The 19,259-nt window shown below is 43.6% G+C and overlaps 1 protein-coding gene across 1 annotated transcript in view; it reads right to left on the bottom strand.

Annotated features, from left to right (window-relative positions):
* NAALAD2 (N-acetylated alpha-linked acidic dipeptidase 2) overlaps positions 1–19,259 on the bottom strand; it is a 120,134-nt gene that overhangs the window by 76,247 nt on the left and 24,628 nt on the right. Inside the window, exons 3-5 of the mRNA XM_082245616.1 lie at positions 5,899–6,010; positions 4,070–4,256; positions 882–983 (exon numbers count right to left, since the gene is read on the bottom strand). Coding sequence (XP_082101742.1) covers positions 882–983; positions 4,070–4,256; positions 5,899–6,010 — 401 coding nt within the window. The remainder of the gene's footprint in view (positions 1–881; positions 984–4,069; positions 4,257–5,898; positions 6,011–19,259) is intronic.

Consider the following 19,259-nt stretch of genomic DNA (forward strand, 5'->3'; position numbering starts at 1 on the left):
CATGTACACGGGACGCTGGAAATGGCCGTTTAGGAGCAGTTGGGCGTTTTTTTCAGAAGCCCCTGAACCCATCTACATGTTATCTTATCTGTCCATGTACACCAGGTCGTTTACAGTCATTTGCAGGCAGTTGCGTTCAGGGACTATTTTTAGAACGCAATTATTTGCGTTTGAACGTGTGTTTCCCGGCGTTTCAAACGCACAAACGCGTCTGAACGCAAACGCTGCTAAACGCTGCTAAACGCCCGCTAAACACGGGTACAAACGCGACCGAACGGACGTTTCAAACGTCCTAAAAATTCCAGCATTCAAAGGGACTTTTAACAACGTCCCGTGTACATGGAGCCTTAAGGAGCGCTCAGTAATCAGATCATTTATTACCAGTGCAGACCCTCGGGGGGGGGGGGGGGGTTGCCACTAGAACCACCAGGGATGCCCACCCATGACCCCAGGGATGCCCACTATGGCCACCAGGGATGGCAATCAGGGCTCAAAATGGTCATTCAAAATGCAACAGCGCTAAAAGCTGAAAATTGGCCTGGGCAGGAAGGGGGTGAAAGTGCCCAGTATTGAAGTGGTTAAATTGGGCTTGAATAAAAAAAGAATTTACACATCTAAATGAATATAGTAGTGTTTGCCTTTAAGCACTGGAACCAATTCTTTTTTTTTTTTAATCATGAAATTTGTAATTATACCCAATTCGGTGTAGGATTTTGCCACATGCTCCAGTTTCATCCCACAAAACAGGAGTTTAACTTAATTAGTCCTAGTAGTCCCGGTGTTTATGTGACCATTGTAGGGAACTGTGGCTTGCAAGCTGCATAAAACAAAAAACACGTAGAAGTGAAATATGTCCAGATGCCAACGTTAGGACTGCTTACCTCTGGTTCCCCCTGAGCCGAAAAGGCATTATAGGGAGGGACTATATCTGTGAAGTTTTCATAGCCATCCGGAGGTGGTTCTGATAAAGAAGTGTTATACACCTGGAAAAAACAACAATTTCTTCTAGATTAAAATCATTTTAATTACCAGATTAAATCAATATTAATTAGTTAAAAAGAGCACAGAGGCTTGGTACTCTGAAGGACAGCATGGCCTACCTGTGAAGGCCAAACCAAGGGGTTGTACACCGTAGAATAGCTGCATCGAATATATTGCAGGAACCCAGCAAACTTTGCACAATGTCAGTTCAAAGCAGCTATTCCCAACCAGGGTTCCTTGAGCTGTGGTTGACGACTTCTGCATCCTATGGTGCCTGCATAGTTCCAGGGTCAACAGCACTTGGCAGAGCCAGCAGTATGACAGTATTCTTTTTAGCTGTAAGGGTGGCATTCTTCTCATGGGCCACCAACATAAAGGTAGGATTTTTTCACTGACCCCTAATAAATTTTATTTATTTACTTTTTTTTTTTAAGCAGGGGTTCCACTGTTATCTATAAAATCTTTCAAAGGTTCCTCTTGGGTAACACATTTGAGAAAGGCTGGTTTGGAGCTCGATGCCCGTCAGTACCACTTCTGGCTCCAGTATACAAAAAAAAAAAAAAAAAAAACACTGACTCAAAACATCCTTTTAGCTTTGGAAAATGGGAAATATGCTTTGGGAAAATTAAAGCACACCAGGTGTCCCATTTTAAAGCTGGGCAAGGACCTTAGACCACTGCTAACAAGCAAAAACAGCCAACTTTCCGTTATCCAAGAAATAAACACTAATCACGCATATACCTTATATCCCCCCCCCCCCACCCTCTTCAAGAGGGGGCACAATAGACTTTTGGCTAAACATTTTCAGCTCCAGCTAAATGCACCCCCCCCCCCCTTCTCAATGGTGGTGGCTTGAAGTATCTAAATCCAAAACCGTCCATTGGAGTATTTGTCATTCATTGGAGAAATTCCTTCTTTGTGTGGTGAAAAAGATGTCCCCAGGGCAGGTCAGGAAGGGACCCATCAACCAACCCCCCCCCCCCCCCCCGCCCACACACACTTCCAAAAAAACAAACAAACACACACACAAACACACACATTTTTTGGGTCCAAATGCACTTAAACTAGCTTGCCTGCAAATAAATTATAGTTATACCAATCAGTCTTGAGATTTACAGTCTTACCACTAAGCACAGCCTAATAACCCAATTTTACGGCAGTCAGGCAAGACAGGCTGGTCCCCTTCCCACTCCAGCCTATGATAGGACAATAAAAAGGAGCAGCAAAATACCTAAAACATCTCTGCTCTCTCCACCCTTATCAACATGTCCCTTGTCAGCATTGTGGAAGGGGCACACAAAATGGGCCCAAAGTGCTATCCCGCCTTTTCCAAGTCTGAACTCTGCTGTACAGGGAATTCCGAAACCCTATAATCAAGTCAGATTTTAGATATTCATACTAGTTGACATTTAAATCATTTTTACATGGGAGGAAAAAAAAAAAAAAAAAAAAAAAAAAAAAAAACACAAACATACATACATACATCCGTGTTTCCCCGAAAATAAGACCGGGTTATGTATTATTAATTAGGACTACAAAAAAAAAAAAAAACTAGGGCATTTTTCAGGGGGATGTCTTATTTTTACAGTATGTACAATGATCTACATTTATTCAAATACAGTCATATCATCTTCTATTGGAAAATATATAATATATATATATATATATATATATATATATATATATATATATATATATATATATATATATACACACACACATATATATATATATATATATATATATATATATATATATATATATATATATATATATATATATATATATATATATATATATATACATATACACATACACATATATATATACATATACACACACACACACACACACACACACACACACACACACTGACCCTTTAAAGCATGATATACAACAGTGCTTGTGCTGTGTCATTTACCCCCTCTCTATGTTCTAAAAAAAACCTGGAGTAAAACAAAATGTTTTTTTAAAGTTCCTGTGTCCCCTGTCTTTTCTCCCCCACTCCCCGTCAGCATTATTAAATTCTGTAATCCCAAAATCTTACTTAAAGTCCTTGTAAAATTTTGTAAACCATTCTGTAAAAAGATTATGTAATGTGCAGTGTGTCTCCTTGTGTAACTTTATTGTGGAAAATACCTTATTTACAGCGCTGCTGGGCACTCACATGACCTGCCGGAGCCCTTCTTCTCCGCTCCGAGCACTACAGAGGGAAGGGCCGCTGACATCAGCCGGGAGGAGAGAAGTTCTCTAGCAGGTCCCGTGAGCACCCAGTGGTGCTGGAAATATGGTATTTTCCACAATGAAGTTACCCAAGGGGAAGACACTTCACATATATCATCTTTTTTACAAAACGGATTACATGTTTTTTTTACAATGACTTTAACTAGGGCTTATTTTTCTAGGTAGGGCTTATATTGCAGCCATCCCCAAAAATCAAGCTAGGTCCTATTTTTGGGGGTAGGGCTTATTTTCAGGGAAACATGGTATATACATACATATATACACACAAAAAATTTAAGGAACACTTGCATATAAGCAGGTGGGGGCCATACAAACTAGTACCATTTTGAGTTGCTGCAATGAGTGACATTTTGAGTTGCTGCAGCAAAAGGGACTAGCCTTCTGCATAATTTTTTCACTTTGATTTTCAGGGTGTCTTTGAATTTAACCCTCTATAGGTTGACAATTTGCATTAAAGGATGTGGCGTCCTTTCCTTCCTAACATTATCCAGTCCATATCAGTATAGATATGCAGCGTGAGATTTTTTTCCCCATTGAGATCTGATGTGTTTTTTAAAAAAGTGTTCCTTTAATTTTTTTCAGCATTGTAGATTTTAAATAAATAACAGCATTCACTGGTGTTTTTAATATCGGACAATGGGTTAGAGTCGATACAAATAAAAATTCATGAAAAATTCATGCAGAGAAAATCTTTAACCCATTCCAGGACTAGAGGAAGGGAGCAGGGTAAAATTAACCCTTGCCTTCTCACCCGCTTCTCAGTCTAAAATATTTGGGTGCAGTTTTTGGATTTTTGAACACAGAATTTTAAATACGGAAATAGATTGTAGAACAATTCCCTTACCTCTGTTCCATGTTCATCAATAACAGAAATATAATTAGGCTTGCTGCTGTTGGGATAAGAGAGCAAGACATCATAGTGGACCAACTCAGCGCTATCCAACCCAAACTTCCTCCACTGGGATTGGATACGTTCTGCCAGATTCAGGTTCTGCTCTGTCCCGGCCAGATGAGGAATTTTTGTGAAATCCCTGAAACAAAAACACCACAATGAAAACAGTTAGACACAAGCACATGCTCCTGAGGTTTGCAAATAACTGAATGTCTGAAATAGAGTCTTTCCTAATTAGATTTCAGCTTAACAATATTGAGGAATTAACATTTTTGGAATATTTTCTTAACAGGGGGTGCAGAGGAATAAACTACGGTCAAATCAAGTACCATGGGTGTGCAAAAGGACAATGTATGAAATAACTATGCACGAGTTCCTAGATTGTATTTTCCTGGTCTATAAGTGTAGAGGAAAATCCTAACTGGATAACATTTACTTTGCTTTTCAACATCTACCATTAATTTCAGGTTTTTATCCTTATCCGATGTAAGATGAACCTTCGCCCCAGTCTGATGTCCAAATCGCTCTGGAGCAGGTTTTCATCAAAGATATCTCTGTATTCATCTTTCCCTCGATCCTGACTAGTCTCCCAGATCCTACCGCTGCAAAACACTGCAGCATGATGCTACCACCACCATGCTTCACTGTACGGATGGCATTGGCCAGGTGAGGAGTGGTGCCTGGTTTACTCCAGGCATGACGCTTTCCATTCAGGCCAAATAGTTCAATCTTCGTTTCATCAGACCAGGGAGTTTGGTTTCTCATGGTCTGAGTCTTTCAGGTGCCTTTTGGCAAACTCCAGATGGGCTGTCATGTGTCATACTGAGGAGTAGTTTCCGTCTGGCCACTCTACAAAACAGATTGATGCTGCAGAGATGGTTGTTCTTCTGGCAGGTTCTCCTCTTTCCACAGAGAAAGGCTGGAGCTCCCTTAGAGTGACCATACCATCGGGTTCTTGATCACTTCCTTGACTAAGGCCCTTCTCCCCTGATCACTCAGTTCCAAGAGTGGGCCGCCTGGTGGTTCCAAATTTCTTCCATTTATGGATGGAGGCAGCTGTGCTCTTGGGACCTTCTAAGCTGAAGAAATTTTTCTGTACCCCTCCCCAGATCTGTGCCTCGATACAATCCTGTCTAGGTGGTCTACAAACAATTCCTTGGACTTCATGGCTTGCTTTGTGCTCTGACATGCACTGTTAACTGTGGGGCCTTATATAGACAGGTGTGTGCCTTTACAAATAATTTCCAATCAACTGCATTTACCACAGATGGACTCCAAGTTGTAGAAACAAGAAAACAAGAAAACAACGGATGAGCAGTGGAAACCGGATGCACTTGAGCTCAATTTTGAGTGTCATGGCAAAGGCTGTAAATAGTTATGTACATGTGATTTTATTTTGTTTTTTTTTTATGCTTAATAAATTTGCAAAGATGTCAAACAAACTTCTTTCATGTTAACATTATGGGGTATTGTTTGTAGAATTTTGAGGAAAATAATGAATTTAATCAGTTTTGGAATAAGGCTGTAACATAACAAAATGTAGAATAACAAAATGTAGAAAAAGTGAAGTGCTATGAATACTTTCTGAATGCACTGTAGTGACTTGAGGAAGGGAACTTTTACCCCAAATTCTTTCCAAATGTTGGTCTCATTTGTGAGTTTAAAGCTTGAAATAAATTTACACTGGAGCCACAATCCAAGCCCCTATCATGAAGCCATGATTACACCCAACATTTATTGTCCTTTTGTGTGCAGAATGTAAAGAAAATAAAATTGCTTACTGTAAAAACATTTTTATGTTTTCTGCCTTCATTTCCAATATAAGCTCTTTTCGTACATCTACACGGGGATGCCAGATATCTTCCCGATTTTCTGCTGGCCTGATGAGCCATCCTGGGGGCAAAAATGGTAAAAAAAAAAAAAAAAAAAAAGTGTCCCATGTAAGAAAATATTCTGCCAAGGGTTATAAATATGAACAGAAGAACTTCAAGCATAGCGGCATGCAGGACACCGTTTAATAATTTAGGAGCTGCTGAAATAACTAGATTCCACCAAAGAACCCTTTTACTTCTTTTCCTACTAATGGCAGAGAAATTGATCCAGGATCTAGGAGCTGAAAACCCAAAATATATGAGGTCTTATTTACTAAAATAGATTGGATCAATCGTTAAGGTCCTCATTTGACCAGGTCATGATGGATCTAGTTAGTAGTTCACATGCAACTGGGCTTTGTCTTTGTCTTTCAAGACCAGCAATAGAAAAAAAAAAAAAAAAGCTGGTACATCCTAAAAACCCAATACTCTTTACAAAATTGACACAATTGAAGGAACTTGGTACATGAAGTGAAGTGTACAGTACAAGTGTAGTTAGGATTATGTTGGGGAGACAAAGCAACTCGCAACCAAAGAATTATACGAGGACAAGTTTTACAGTTTTCCCAAACCTTAAAAAAAAAAAAAAAAAAAAAAAACACACAACATTTAAAGTGCAAGTTCATCTTTCCAGAAAATCCGCAAGGTGAACTTTCATTGGACCCCCATCACCTCCCCCCCCGTCCTGTGAACCCTCGATATCAGACACCAGGACGCCGCTTCACCGGTCTGGGGACCCCACAGCTTAATCACCTATCCCTACCTCTCTGTGTTTGGATAGGAGGCATCTTTATTGGATCAGCACCATCACATGGATGGTGCTGACCAATCAGAGTCAGCACTGGAGGAGAAAACCAGGAGGATTTCGAATCCTGGTAAAGAAATGTCCCAGTGCCTTACAGTGGGAGATCGCAGGACTCCGGTACAGAGGGTCCGGGGGGGGGGGTCCAGTGCAAGTTCACGTTACTAATTTGGTGAACTTACCCTTTAAGGACAGTGAGATGAATCTGAACAGGAAGGACAACTTGTTCACAAGGAGGTGTGAAATAGACCATCTACGTCAAGCTTTTGCTGCCATCTGTTGCCACACATAATGCTGTATTAACATCTCTACCCCCAACGTTTTGACAACAATTCACATATTTAGCCATGTAAATTAAAGGATTAACATGAACCTCCCTGACACCAAGATTAGGATTATGTAACTAGGACAGGGTGGTTCACAATTTTCATACACCAAACATCCTGTCCTTGGGCAACATTTGCCTTTCCATGGTAAATGGGCCAAGGTGTCAGGGCTACCATTTTTTGAATATACACTCAGAGCTAAGCAGTAAGCTCAAGTCAAGCTGCAAAACCTAAAAAGGCAAAAAAAAAAAACATTTTTAGTTTTCGATAGAGGAGATCGCAATTGGAACCTAGCAGGACTAAGACTGGGAATTGCATTAAAGTTCATGTGCGTGTAATCCATCGACACTATATTGTCGAAAGTATTGGTATGCCTGCCTTTACACGCATATGAAACTTTAATGCAATTCCCAGTCTTAGTCCGTAGGGTTCAATATGGAGTTGGCCCACCCTTTGCAGCTAGAACAGCTTTAACTCTTCTAGGAAGCCTGTTCACAAGGTTTAGAAGTGTGTCTATGGGAATGTTTGACCATTCTTCCAGAAGCGCATTTGTGAGGTCAGGTACTGATGTTGGATGAGAAGCCCTGGCTCGCAGTCTCCACTCCAATTCATCCCAAAGGTGTTTTATCAGGTTGAGATCAGGACTCTGTGCAGACCAGTCAAGTTCCTCCAACCCAAACTCACTCATCCATGCCTTTATGAACCTTGCTTTGTGCACTGGTCCGAATCATTTGGAGGAGGGGGGGATTATGGCAAGAGGTTGTTTTTCAGGGGTTGGGCTTGGCCCCTTAGTTCTAGTGAAGGGAACTCCTAAGGTGTCAGCATACCAAGACATTTTAGACAACTTCATGCTCCCGACCTTGTGGGAATAGTTTGGGGATGGCCCCTTCCTGTTCCAATATGACTGCTCACCCGTGCACAAAAGCAAGGTCCATAAAGACATGGATGCGCGAGTTTGGGGTGGAAGAAATTTACTGGCCTGCACAGAATTCTGACCTTAACCTGATAGAACACCATTGGGATGAATTAGAGCGGGTACTGTGAGCCTGGCCTTCTCATCCAACACCAGTGCCTGACCTCACAAATGCGCTTCTGGAAGAATGGTCAAACATTCCCATAGACACACTCCTAAACCTTGTGGACAGCCTTCCCAGAAGAGTTGAAGCTGTTATAGCTGCAAAGGGTGGGCCAACTCAATATTGAACCCTAAGGACTAGGACGCCATTAAAGTTTATGTGCATGTAAAGGCAAGCGTCCTGATACTTTTGACAATATAGTGTATGTCCCCATTAGAGAGAAAGTGAATCCCCCGATTTGTCCTGTTTACCATGATCACCAAAAGTAAAAGAAAATCCCAGATTTTGGGTTTCCCCAGAACAGTCATGTAGGGAAAATATTCCAGTGGGGACACTAGCTCTTGTGGCCCTAGTGACAGCCAGGAATTCCCTCACTTCCGGATTGAGCAATGGGACAGGAAGTGAATGGAAACTTCCCCAATCGGAAACCCATGGCAAAAAATAAACTGACAGTGATTAAAACCCTCCCTTACTCTATCCAAAATGACTATCCAAAATGAAAGAGAAAAAAAAAAAAAAAAAAAGGGTTTGGATTTTGTTTTACTAAAGTAGAGATAGACCAATATGGTTTTTTTTTTTTTTTTTTTTTTTAGGGCCAATACCGATATTTTGCACACAACGTATCGGTCTCGGCCGATATTTTGTATATTTAAAGTTTTGAAAAAGACAATTTTTGACACAAATCTGGTACTGAACATGTTAATTTTTTTAATGCTTAATGGCAGGCTTGCTGGTACCCTGTGGTGGGTGGCTGGCACCCTATGGTGGGTGGATGGCTGGCTGGCACCCTATGGTGGGTACATGGCTGGCTGGCACAGGGCCTCTGGCTGTCTGGCACCCTGTCTGTGGGTGGCTGTCACACAGCCGGTGGGTGGCTGGCTCGCTGGTACAGTGCCTGTGGCTGGCTGGTACAGGGCCTGTGGATGTGGGTGGCTGGCAGGCACAGGGCCTGTGGATGTGGGTGGGTATATGGCTGTGATACACTCCCACAAGACTAGTCCCAACTCCAGACGAGGCTGTTGAAGGTGAGGGAGGCGGCCTAAGAAGGCAGAATGACGGCCCAAAAATAAATCGGCAATATGGGACAGTTCCGGGGCCGATACCGATATATCGGGGAAAGTGCATATCGGCCTTGCCGATAATCGGTCTGTCCCTACTAAAGTGCAAACCCAGTTAAATGTGGCCAAATACTAGGATATACTTATCCAATCATGTGAAAAGCAAATTCCAGTTCTTCTTTCACCTGCCATAATTGGGTTACCAAAGTGAACAAAGCTACATTTTGAGTATAAAGATTCTCAGCTCTCTTAGCATATCAATCTGATTGTGACTGCAGTGCCCACACCTCAGAGCGCAAAGTTAAAAGGTTTTGGGTTTAGATTTTAATTTATATTATGGAGAATGTAGAACTGAAACATTACAAGGTTGGCAAAACATACAAAAACACCAAGGTGGATGGGAACCCAGCCAAGAACAAGGAAGATCTCACTTCTGAAGCCCTCAGCAGATAAGGGATTAAGGCGATTCATCTTGCCAGGGTCTAAGCGAAATATCACTCGTGTGTGAACTGACTTTTAAAACAACCGTTTACCTCGTCACCTAAACAGTTTCCAAAATTTTCCTCTGTCAATGTTTTTCTCAACTTTGTGTACTGTAGCTTTGGTGTGATTCTCTATTATAACCAACAGACACGTGAGACAGCTGCAGGTTATGTGCAAAGTAAAGTTCTCTTTGAAGCTCATTAGCTAAATAATAATTATGAGCTTACATTTGTACTCTGCAAGATGTTTTGCTTTTCTCATAACAAAGGGAATCATTTTCATTCACGATAACAAGATCCCTCGCCGCTTACATGCTAGGTGTGCATTGTTTTCCCCCAATAAAAACTACCAAGCAATCAAATCTGGCCAAGAGTGCCCATGGCAACAAGAGCACTGAAAACCAGAGGGGGCCTAGAGAGACCTGACCCCACCACCACCTTATCAATTCTGGTTCAAAACTACAAAACAGACTAGTTTCCAAGTGTCAAACATTGCTTTCTTGGCTCTCCATGTTAGTGGTCAGGCTGCTGAGATAGCCAATATACACAGTGTACTCTGCTTCTGATAGGATCAGTGGTGGCGCATCCATTAGGGGCGCGCCCCCCCCCCCAATCCATGCGTCTGCCCCCTAATCTACATGCAAGGATTCCAATGGGGGATTTTTTTTTTTTTTGAAGCAGAGCCAGAGGCTCGAATAGGCTTCAAAAAAGGGTGGGCTGGGGCTGCAGAGCACTGCGCCCTGAGCCCACCCAGTTGTGTGACAATAGCGAATAAATATATGCTATTGTCACATGGATTCTCCTCCTGGCCAATCAGGAAGTGGGTCCTGAGATCGGTTTCCCAATTGGCCGAAAGGAGAAGCCATGTGACAATAGCATATATTTATTGCTAGGAGGAGGAGGAAGCCCAACCAATGAAGGGGGGCACGGAGGAGACTGAGGGGGAAACCGCTGCCGCCCCCACATGTCAGTCCAGGGGCAGCACAGGGTGAGTGAGCTGGCGACCGAGGGGGGGTGGGCTATGGTGTGCGGTGCGGGCTGGAGCTGGTGTGGTCCGTGGTCAGGTCCGTCTGCTGGCCCCCCCCCCCAACCCATGGAGCACCAGCCATCACTGAATAGGATGTAACATTTGATTTATAGAGCACATATTAAACACTACACTAAACATGACAGACCACTGGCCATTATACAATTGAATTATACTCTAGACATAGAAAACCACACCAACAACATGACTAACCACTGGTCATGATCATAATCAAATTCTATTACATTCTAATCATAGAACACTACACCCCCAATATGACTACCCACTGGATACCTACTGCATCGGTGCAGTTGGGGCATAGGCAGAAGTACAGAATGAGCAGTGGTGGAGAGTGGGTCTTGCATGTTGGTGAAGTGACAGCAAGCGGTATCATGCACAGTGGAGAGGTGGCACATTTAACCCTCGGAGGGGCAGGATAAGAAAGATACGATATAAGTGACTGAAGCTTAGCTTTATTAATACACAAGCTCTTGTTTGGATCAAGCCAAATAGTATACAGCCAGTATACAGCCAATATCCACCATCATTATGTATACATAAATGGAAAGTTCCTTCACTTCGTCCTCTCAGATATTCATACTTGAAGCAGATAGTGTAACAATGCTATACAAGTAATGCTTTGGGTGTAATAAATACTGAATTCCTTAAAACAAGATTAGATTGCACTGGATAAAATATTACAATCAAGTAGCCAAAGTGCCTAAGCCTTTCACACTCTATTTTATATTGCATAGTCAAAGTGATTGGGGAGGAATAGAATAGGAAAAGTGTGCTAAAAAAAATAAAAAAAAAAACAAAAAATAGTGGATGCATGATCTCTGCAAACTCAAGAAGAACACAGAGCACCCAAAGACTGCACTGGAACTAGGGATGAGCTCAGATGTATTTTGATATTAGTCTCAACCCGCCTGAGCAATCCTGCTAGGAAGCGGTCACTGTGGACCACCATTCATAAGTGGCCAAGAAATGACCCACCCTGCAGTCACATCTATATAAGTGATGACTGAGTAAACACCCAGCTGTGGGGTGGGAAGTAGTATCTACACCTCAGCTCATACACAATACCAACTTGTGTTCAATCAGGAAGAAAAATTTAGTTGAACACTTACAGTAGGGCCTGTTCACCCCCATTGCATTTTAATTGCGCTAACCTACGCGTACACAGCACCGCCAAAACCATAAAGAAAATAGTTTCTGCCATCTAAAGCTCTGCACATGGTGTGTTGTGGCAAAGTGGATAGTGTTTGTCAAAAATCTGCTTGCTCCATCTTTTGTATGGTTCTTGAAAAAACAAGGGTTCTATTATGGTCAATGGTAGCCCATTAAAAGCACGCAAAAAAAGAAAGCACGTTTTTTTTTTAAGCGCATTTGAGTTACATGTCAGCAGGGCCTTTTTTCAACTGGAACGAAGTTCCACCACCTTTGGTTTAGGCTCTGTTCCCCGCTCACCACTATCACTTGTAAAAACAGAAGTCTGGTTTCTGTGTTAAAAAAAAAAAAATGACAGCTTGTCTCCCAACATCTCCCATAGATCTGATCTCCTGAGCAGATCCCAGTGAGTGCAGGAAGGGGGACAAGGGAGATGCAGGTGTCCGGGGTGCAGTGTGGTCATGGGCAGAAGGAGGGGGGGCATTGGGTGGTAGGCTGATCCTCTGATTTCCATTTTTCCTTGGTGCTCGTATGCCGATACCCCTGCTGTATGAACTCCCTGCAATGAGAAAGGCGAAACTGCCTACAGTTGGTGGGAAACTGCCTACAGTTGGTGGGGAGATACTAGAGCTAGAGGGTGCTTCAGCTTAATATGGCAACAAAAGACATGCAGAAGATGAAGGTAGGGCAGTGGAGGGGTAGGGCCGTAGAGGGGTGGGTGAGCAGGAGGTCAGAGCTAAAGAGGTGAAAATGAGATGTGGATGGGAAATGCAGGAGGTAAGCGCTGTGGAAGAGGGCTGAACTCTGTAACTCCCCTGAACTCTGCACTGTACATAATGCACTCTGGGTATTTATTGCCCCTTTAGGACTTGGCCACACCCACTATTTGATACAGTTGTGTGCGTTTTGGGGGGGGGGGGGGCAATTGAGTTGCTGCACCTACTCAAAAAAAAAAGCCCTGCATGTCAGGGATTTCAAATGTTACATAGTTGTTGAGGTTGAATAAAGACAATAGTCAATCCAGTTCAACCTGTGTAGGTATTTGTGGCCGTAATCATCTTATACCACTGAATGTTCTGATCCTTGAGATGTACGTCCAAGAGTCTTTTGAAAGTAGCCAAACTTCCCGCAGAAACCACCTCTTGTGGTAGAGAATTCCACAATCGTGTAGCCCTAACAGTAAAGAACCCCCTGCGTTGCCTGAGGTTAAAACGCTTCTCCTCAAATCACATTGTATGCCCTCGAGTCCTCATGCAATCCTTTCGACTGAATAGCTTTTTTTCTAGGTTGAGATCACCATTATAAATTTCTATCATGTCCCCTCTCAGGCGTCTTCTCCAGGGAGAATAAATCAAGCGATTGCAGACACTCTTCATAATTAAGGTCCTCCAATCCCCTAATTAGTTTGGTTGCCCTTCTCTGGATTCTCTCCAGCTCCAACACATCCCTCCTGAGGACTGGCGACCAGAACTGGACAGAATACTTCAGATGCGGTCGGACCAGAGTTTTATAAAGTGGTAGGATTATAGTTTTATCTCTGGAATACATCCCTTTCTTTATGCATGCCAATATTCTGCCTGCTTTGGCAGCTGCCGCTTGACATTGCCTAGTCTATCCTCTACTAAGACCCTCAGATCTTTCCCCCCCCCCCCCCCCATTTTTGATTCCCCCAAAGGTTCCCCACCTAAAGTGTATGGTGCTTTTATGTTATTAGTCCACAAGTGCAAAACCTTACACTTCCACATTAAACCTCATTTGCCATGTCATTGCCCACTCTTATTTTGTTCAGGTCATTCTGTAGGATAAGTGCCTCATGCTGTGCAGTTATTGCCCTGCCCAATTTTGTGTCATCTGCAAAAACTGATATAGAACTACTGATCCCGTCCTCAATGCTGTTTATGAATAAATTGAACAAGGTTGGTCCCAGGACTGAGCTTTGGGGGGCCCCACTTACCACCCCAGACCAGTCTGAGTATGTGCCATTTATTACCACCCTTTGGACACGCCCTTTTAGCCAGTTCCGTATCCAAGAGCAAACCTTGCGGTCAATGCCTGCAGACCTTATTTTATAAATTAAGCGCTTGTGGGGAACTGTATCAAACGCCTTAGCGAAATCCAGGTACACCACATCCACTGGTCTCCCCCCCCCCCCCCCCCTATCTAGCTCACAGCTCACCTCCTCATACAATGTTAAGAGATTGAATTGACAAGAACGCCCATTTGTAAACCCGTGCTGGTTACTGCTGATGATGTTGTTGTCTTTAGCAAACTCTACGATATAGTCCCTTATCATCCCCTCCAGAAGTTTACATACTATTGATGTCAGACTGACAGGCCTATAATTTCCCGGGACATGCCTCTGGCCTTTTTTGAATATCGGTATCACGTTAGCTTTCCTCCAATCCCCCGGTACATTTCCGGTCATAATACTGTCAGCAAAGATCAGGAACAGTGGTCTAGATATAACCTTACTAAGTTCTTTGAGTACTCGCGGATGTACGCCATCCGGGGTTGGTGATTTATTTGTGTTAAGTTTATCCAGCCTTTTCCTGATTTCACCCTCTGTTGCCATAGCGGCAAGTCCTGTGTATTACTACTAACCATATAGTCGTGGTCAGTGTACCCCTCCTTTTCCTGTGGAAAAACTGAGGAGAAAAGCATTAAGCGTGGTTGCTTTTTCAGTGTCCTCTGTAACCATCCTCCCATCATCGTTAATTATGTGTGCAATATGCTCTGCCCTAGTTTTTTTGCTGTTGATATATTTAAAGAATTTTTTGGGGTTCTTTTTACTATCCTCCGCTATTTGTCTCTCAAAGTTGATTTTAGCCATTTTGATTTCGTATTTACTTTTCTTATTTGCCTCCTTGTATTGCTCGAAAGCCGGATACTGTGCCCTCTGATTTACATTTCTTGCAGGCCATTTTTTTTACCCCTAATAAGTTTAACATTATGGTTTAGCCAGCCAGGTTTGGCTTGGTCTCTTCTAAATTTATTTCCCATAGGAATGCACTGCGAGATGCATTTGTTTAATATGTTTCTAAAGCATTCCCATTTTTCCTCCGTGGTCAGTGTTCCTAGGGTTTGGTCCCAGTTTACCCTTTCCATCATTGAGCACAATTTGGGAAAGTTTGCCCTTCTGAAGCTTAGGGTTCTTATATTCCCCTCTTGCCTAAATGTGATCATCCTGTGATCGCTAGAGCCCAGGTTGTCCTGGACTCCAACCTCCAAGATTAGGTCTGGGTCATTAGTGATCAATAGTTTCAGAACTGCATTTTCTCTAGTAGGAGAATCCAGAACCCACCAACTGAGACATGCAATTATCCTGTAAGGTTTCCATGAAGAGACAGGCCTTCTGTGAGTGTGTAGTCCCCTCTTCCCAGTCAATGTCGGGATAATTGAAGTCCCCTAATATGATGACTGATCCCAGCTTTGCCACTTTACCCCAACAGTGATCTAAATTCCAGCTCTACCTCCCTTTGGTTGGGTGGCCTATAGCAAACCCCCACAATTACTTTTCCCTTTACTTCTTCCCTATGGAGTTCTACCCACACGGATTCTAACTCCATACTCATCCCTGCTATTATGTCACTCCTCTCCATCACCCTTACATTATTCTTGACATAGAGACATACCCCTCCTCCTCTTTTTCCTACCCTGTCCTTCCGGTACAACCCGAATACCCTTGGATATTGGCCAGCCAGTCATGTGAGGGGTCAAACCAAGTTTCCGTTATTCCCACAAGGTCCATGTCCTCCTCGTGTACTAACATTTCCAACTCATCAATTTTATTAGCTAGGCTCCTGGCATTTGCATATACCCCTCTTAAGTTTTGTGAAAGTTGATAGTGAATGGGGATTATTTTTATTCTTGTTTGGTCTGAGGTTTTCACGCACAGACCCCCCCAATTGACGTGATGGAACTACTGTCGCTGCTGTCTCAAATACTGCCTTCTGTCCTTTGCTCCCTCCTGACTATCTCTACTTCTGAGCCCTCCCCCTGTCTCCTAGTTTAAAATCCCTTCCAACTTGGTGGCCATCTTTCTCCCCAAAAGAGCTGTACCATCCCCATTAAGGTGCAGCCCATCCTTACTAAAGAGCCAGTAGCCGACTGAGAAGTCAGCCCAGTTCTCCAGGAACCCAAACCCTTCCTTCCTACACCAGTTCTTTAGCCACTTGTTAAGTTCCCTAATCCCCTTCTGCCTCTCTGGTGTGGCTCGAGGTACCGGCAGTATTTCAGAGAAAACCACCTTGGAGGTCCTATTCCTCAATCTATTACCCAGGTCCCTGAAATCGTTCTTTAGGATCCTTCACCTTCCTATTACTTGGTCATTAGTGCCCACATGTACCATGACCGCTGGGTCATCCCCAGCCCCGCCTAATAATCCGTCTACCCAATCCGCCGAACTCGAGCGCCCGGTAAACAACATACTGTCTGGCTACCGCGATCGTGTCGACAGATTGCCCTCTCTGTCCTCTTGATAATGGAGTCCCCCACTACCACAACCTGTCTAACCTTTCCTGAATCTCTGCCCCCCTTCTTCCTGGAGCCGCCACTCCCCTGGCAGTTGGGGGAGGGTGCCTGCTCCAGCACTGCCACCCCTAAGCTGATATCCCCATCAACATGCAACTTGGCAAATTTTTTTTAGAATGCATCAACTCAGGACTGGCCTCTCTGGCACTCTTTCCTCTACCCTTCCTAACGGTCACCCAACTGCCTACCTCTGATGCCTGTGTCTCCTCTACTCCTCCCTCCTCTATGCAGACACCGCCAGCGCCTGATGGGTAATGTCCAAGCTCCTTTCCAGGTTGTTGATGCTACGCAGTGTTGCCACTTTGTTCTCTAGATCCAGGATCTGGGCTTCCAGAGAAACAAGTCGCTCACATCTTGCACAGCAGTATTCGCCCTTGATTGGTTCATCAAGGAACGCATACATGCGGCAAGAGTGGCATCCCCAATCCTGTCGGACATGATTACCCACTACTCTATGGGGATAATTAGTAACAATCTGCTATTCCTTACCTAAACTACCTCTATCTCCCCTGATACTAACCCTAAGGTACTCACCAATCGCTAAGATACTCACCAGTCCTCCCAGGTACTCAGTCGTAGGGCACAGTCAGTCGTAGGGCACAGTCACTTAGTTACCCCCCCAATCAGCCGATCAGTCCCCCTACTCACGTCCCTCAGTCCTCCGCCGCTCTGTCACTGGTCCCTTGAGTCTCTGTACCCGCTCCCGGCTTCCCCGCACGTGTCACACACGGATCCTCCACACACAGCTCTCTACCCCCGCCTTGCTTGCAGCTGCTGCTCCGCACACTGCCTCTGCTTCCGGGAACGCTCTCCTCCTCCTCTGTAAAGGTTTTAAGGGAGCATACTGGAAATGCACCTTGCACTGAATTAACATTTAAAAAACATGACATAGTGTCAGTACGCAGAAAGTTTGGAGTACAAGTAAAATAATTGATAGCCAGTTCACTTTTTGGAAAAATGTGAATTTTTTTTGGAGCCTGTAAAAGCATTGCACCAGTCATCAGCAGATTGCTGGTGCCATGCAGGTCTTCTGCAGATCTTCAGTGTATCTGTACATTCCACAGGGGCAAACAGATACAATGAAGGGCAAGGAAGAATGAATGAACTACCACAGCGCTCCATGTCATGGTAGTTCATTGAGAACTACAAGCCGACAACCGGAAAGGATGTCGGAACTTGTAGTTCACACACACAGCTGTGCGAATGACTGTGTTGCGTTTGATATAAATATATACAGTGGGTACGGAAAGTATTCAGACCCCTTAAATTTTTCACTCTTGTTATATTGCAGCCATTTGCTAAAATCATTTAAGTTCATTCTTCCTCATGAATGTACACATAGCACCCCATACTGACAGAAAAACACAGAATTGTTGACATTGTTGCAGATTTATTAAAAAAGAAAAACTGAAATATCACATGGTCCTAAGTATTCAGACCCTTTGCTGTGACACTCATATTTAACTCAGGTGATTTCCATTTCTTCTGATCATCCTTGAGACCTTCCAGATCACAATGCATGTCAGAGCAAATGAGAATCATGAGGTCAAAAGGAACTGCCTGAAGAGCTCAGAGACAGAATTGTGGCAAGGCACAGATCTGGCAAAGGTTACAAAAAGATTTCTGCTGCACTTAAGGTTCCTAAGAGCACAGTGGCCTCCATAATCCTCAAATGGAAGACGTTTGGGACGACCAGAACCCTTCCTAGAGCTGGCCGTCCGGCCAAACTGAGCTATCGGGGGGAGAAGAGCCTTGGTGAGAGAGGTAAAGAAGAACCCAAAGATCACTGTGGCTGAGCTCCAGAGATGCAGTCAGGAGATGGGAGAAAGTTGTAGAAAGTCAACCATCACTGCAGCCCTCCACCAGTCGGGGCTTTATGGCAGAGTGGCCCGACGGAAGCCTCTCCTCAGTGTAAGACACATGAAAGCCCACATGGAGTTTGCTAAAAAAACACCTGAAGGACTCCCAAGATGGTGAGAAATAAGATTCTCTGGTCTAATGAGACCAAAATATAACTTTTTGGCCTTAATTCTAAGCGGTATGTGTGGAGAAAACCAGGCACTGCTCACCACCTGTCCAATACAGTCCCAACAGTGAAGCATGGTGGTGGCAGCATCATGCTGTGGGGGTGTTTTTCAGCTGCAGGGACAGGACGACTGGTTGCAATCGAGGGAAAGATGAATGCGGCCAAGTACAGGGATATCCTGGACAAAAACCTTCTCCAGAGTGCTCTGGACCTCAGACTGGGCCGAAGGTTTACCTTCCAACAAGACAATGACCCTAAGCACACAGCTAAAATAACGAAGGAGTGGCTTCACAACAACTCCGTGACTGTTCTTGAATGGCCCAGCCAGAGCCCTGACTTAAACCCAATTGAGCATCTCTGGAGAGACCTAAAATTGGCTGTCCACCAACGTTTACCATCCAACCTGACAGAACTGGAGAGGATCTGCAAGGAGGAATGGCAGAGGATCCCCAAATCCAGGTGTGAAAGACTTGTTGCATCTTTCCCAAAAAGACTCCTGGCTAAATACTGAGCAAAGGGTCTGAATACTTAGGACCATGTGATATTTCAGTTTTTCTTTTTTAATAAATCTGCAACAATGTCAACAATTCTGTGTTTTTCTGTCAGTATGGGGTGCTATGTGTACATTCATGAGGAAGAAGAATGAACCTAAATGATTTTAGCAAATGGCTGCAATATAACAAAGTGAAAAATTTAAGGGGGTCTGAATACTTTCCGTACCCACTGTATATTATATGAATGATTTTTTCCATCAGACTGGATTTAAAAAAGAAA

Source organism: Pelophylax lessonae (assembly GCF_965119305.1).
Source record: "Pelophylax lessonae genome assembly, chromosome: 2".
NCBI classification, from domain to species: domain Eukaryota; kingdom Metazoa; phylum Chordata; class Amphibia; order Anura; family Ranidae; genus Pelophylax; species Pelophylax lessonae.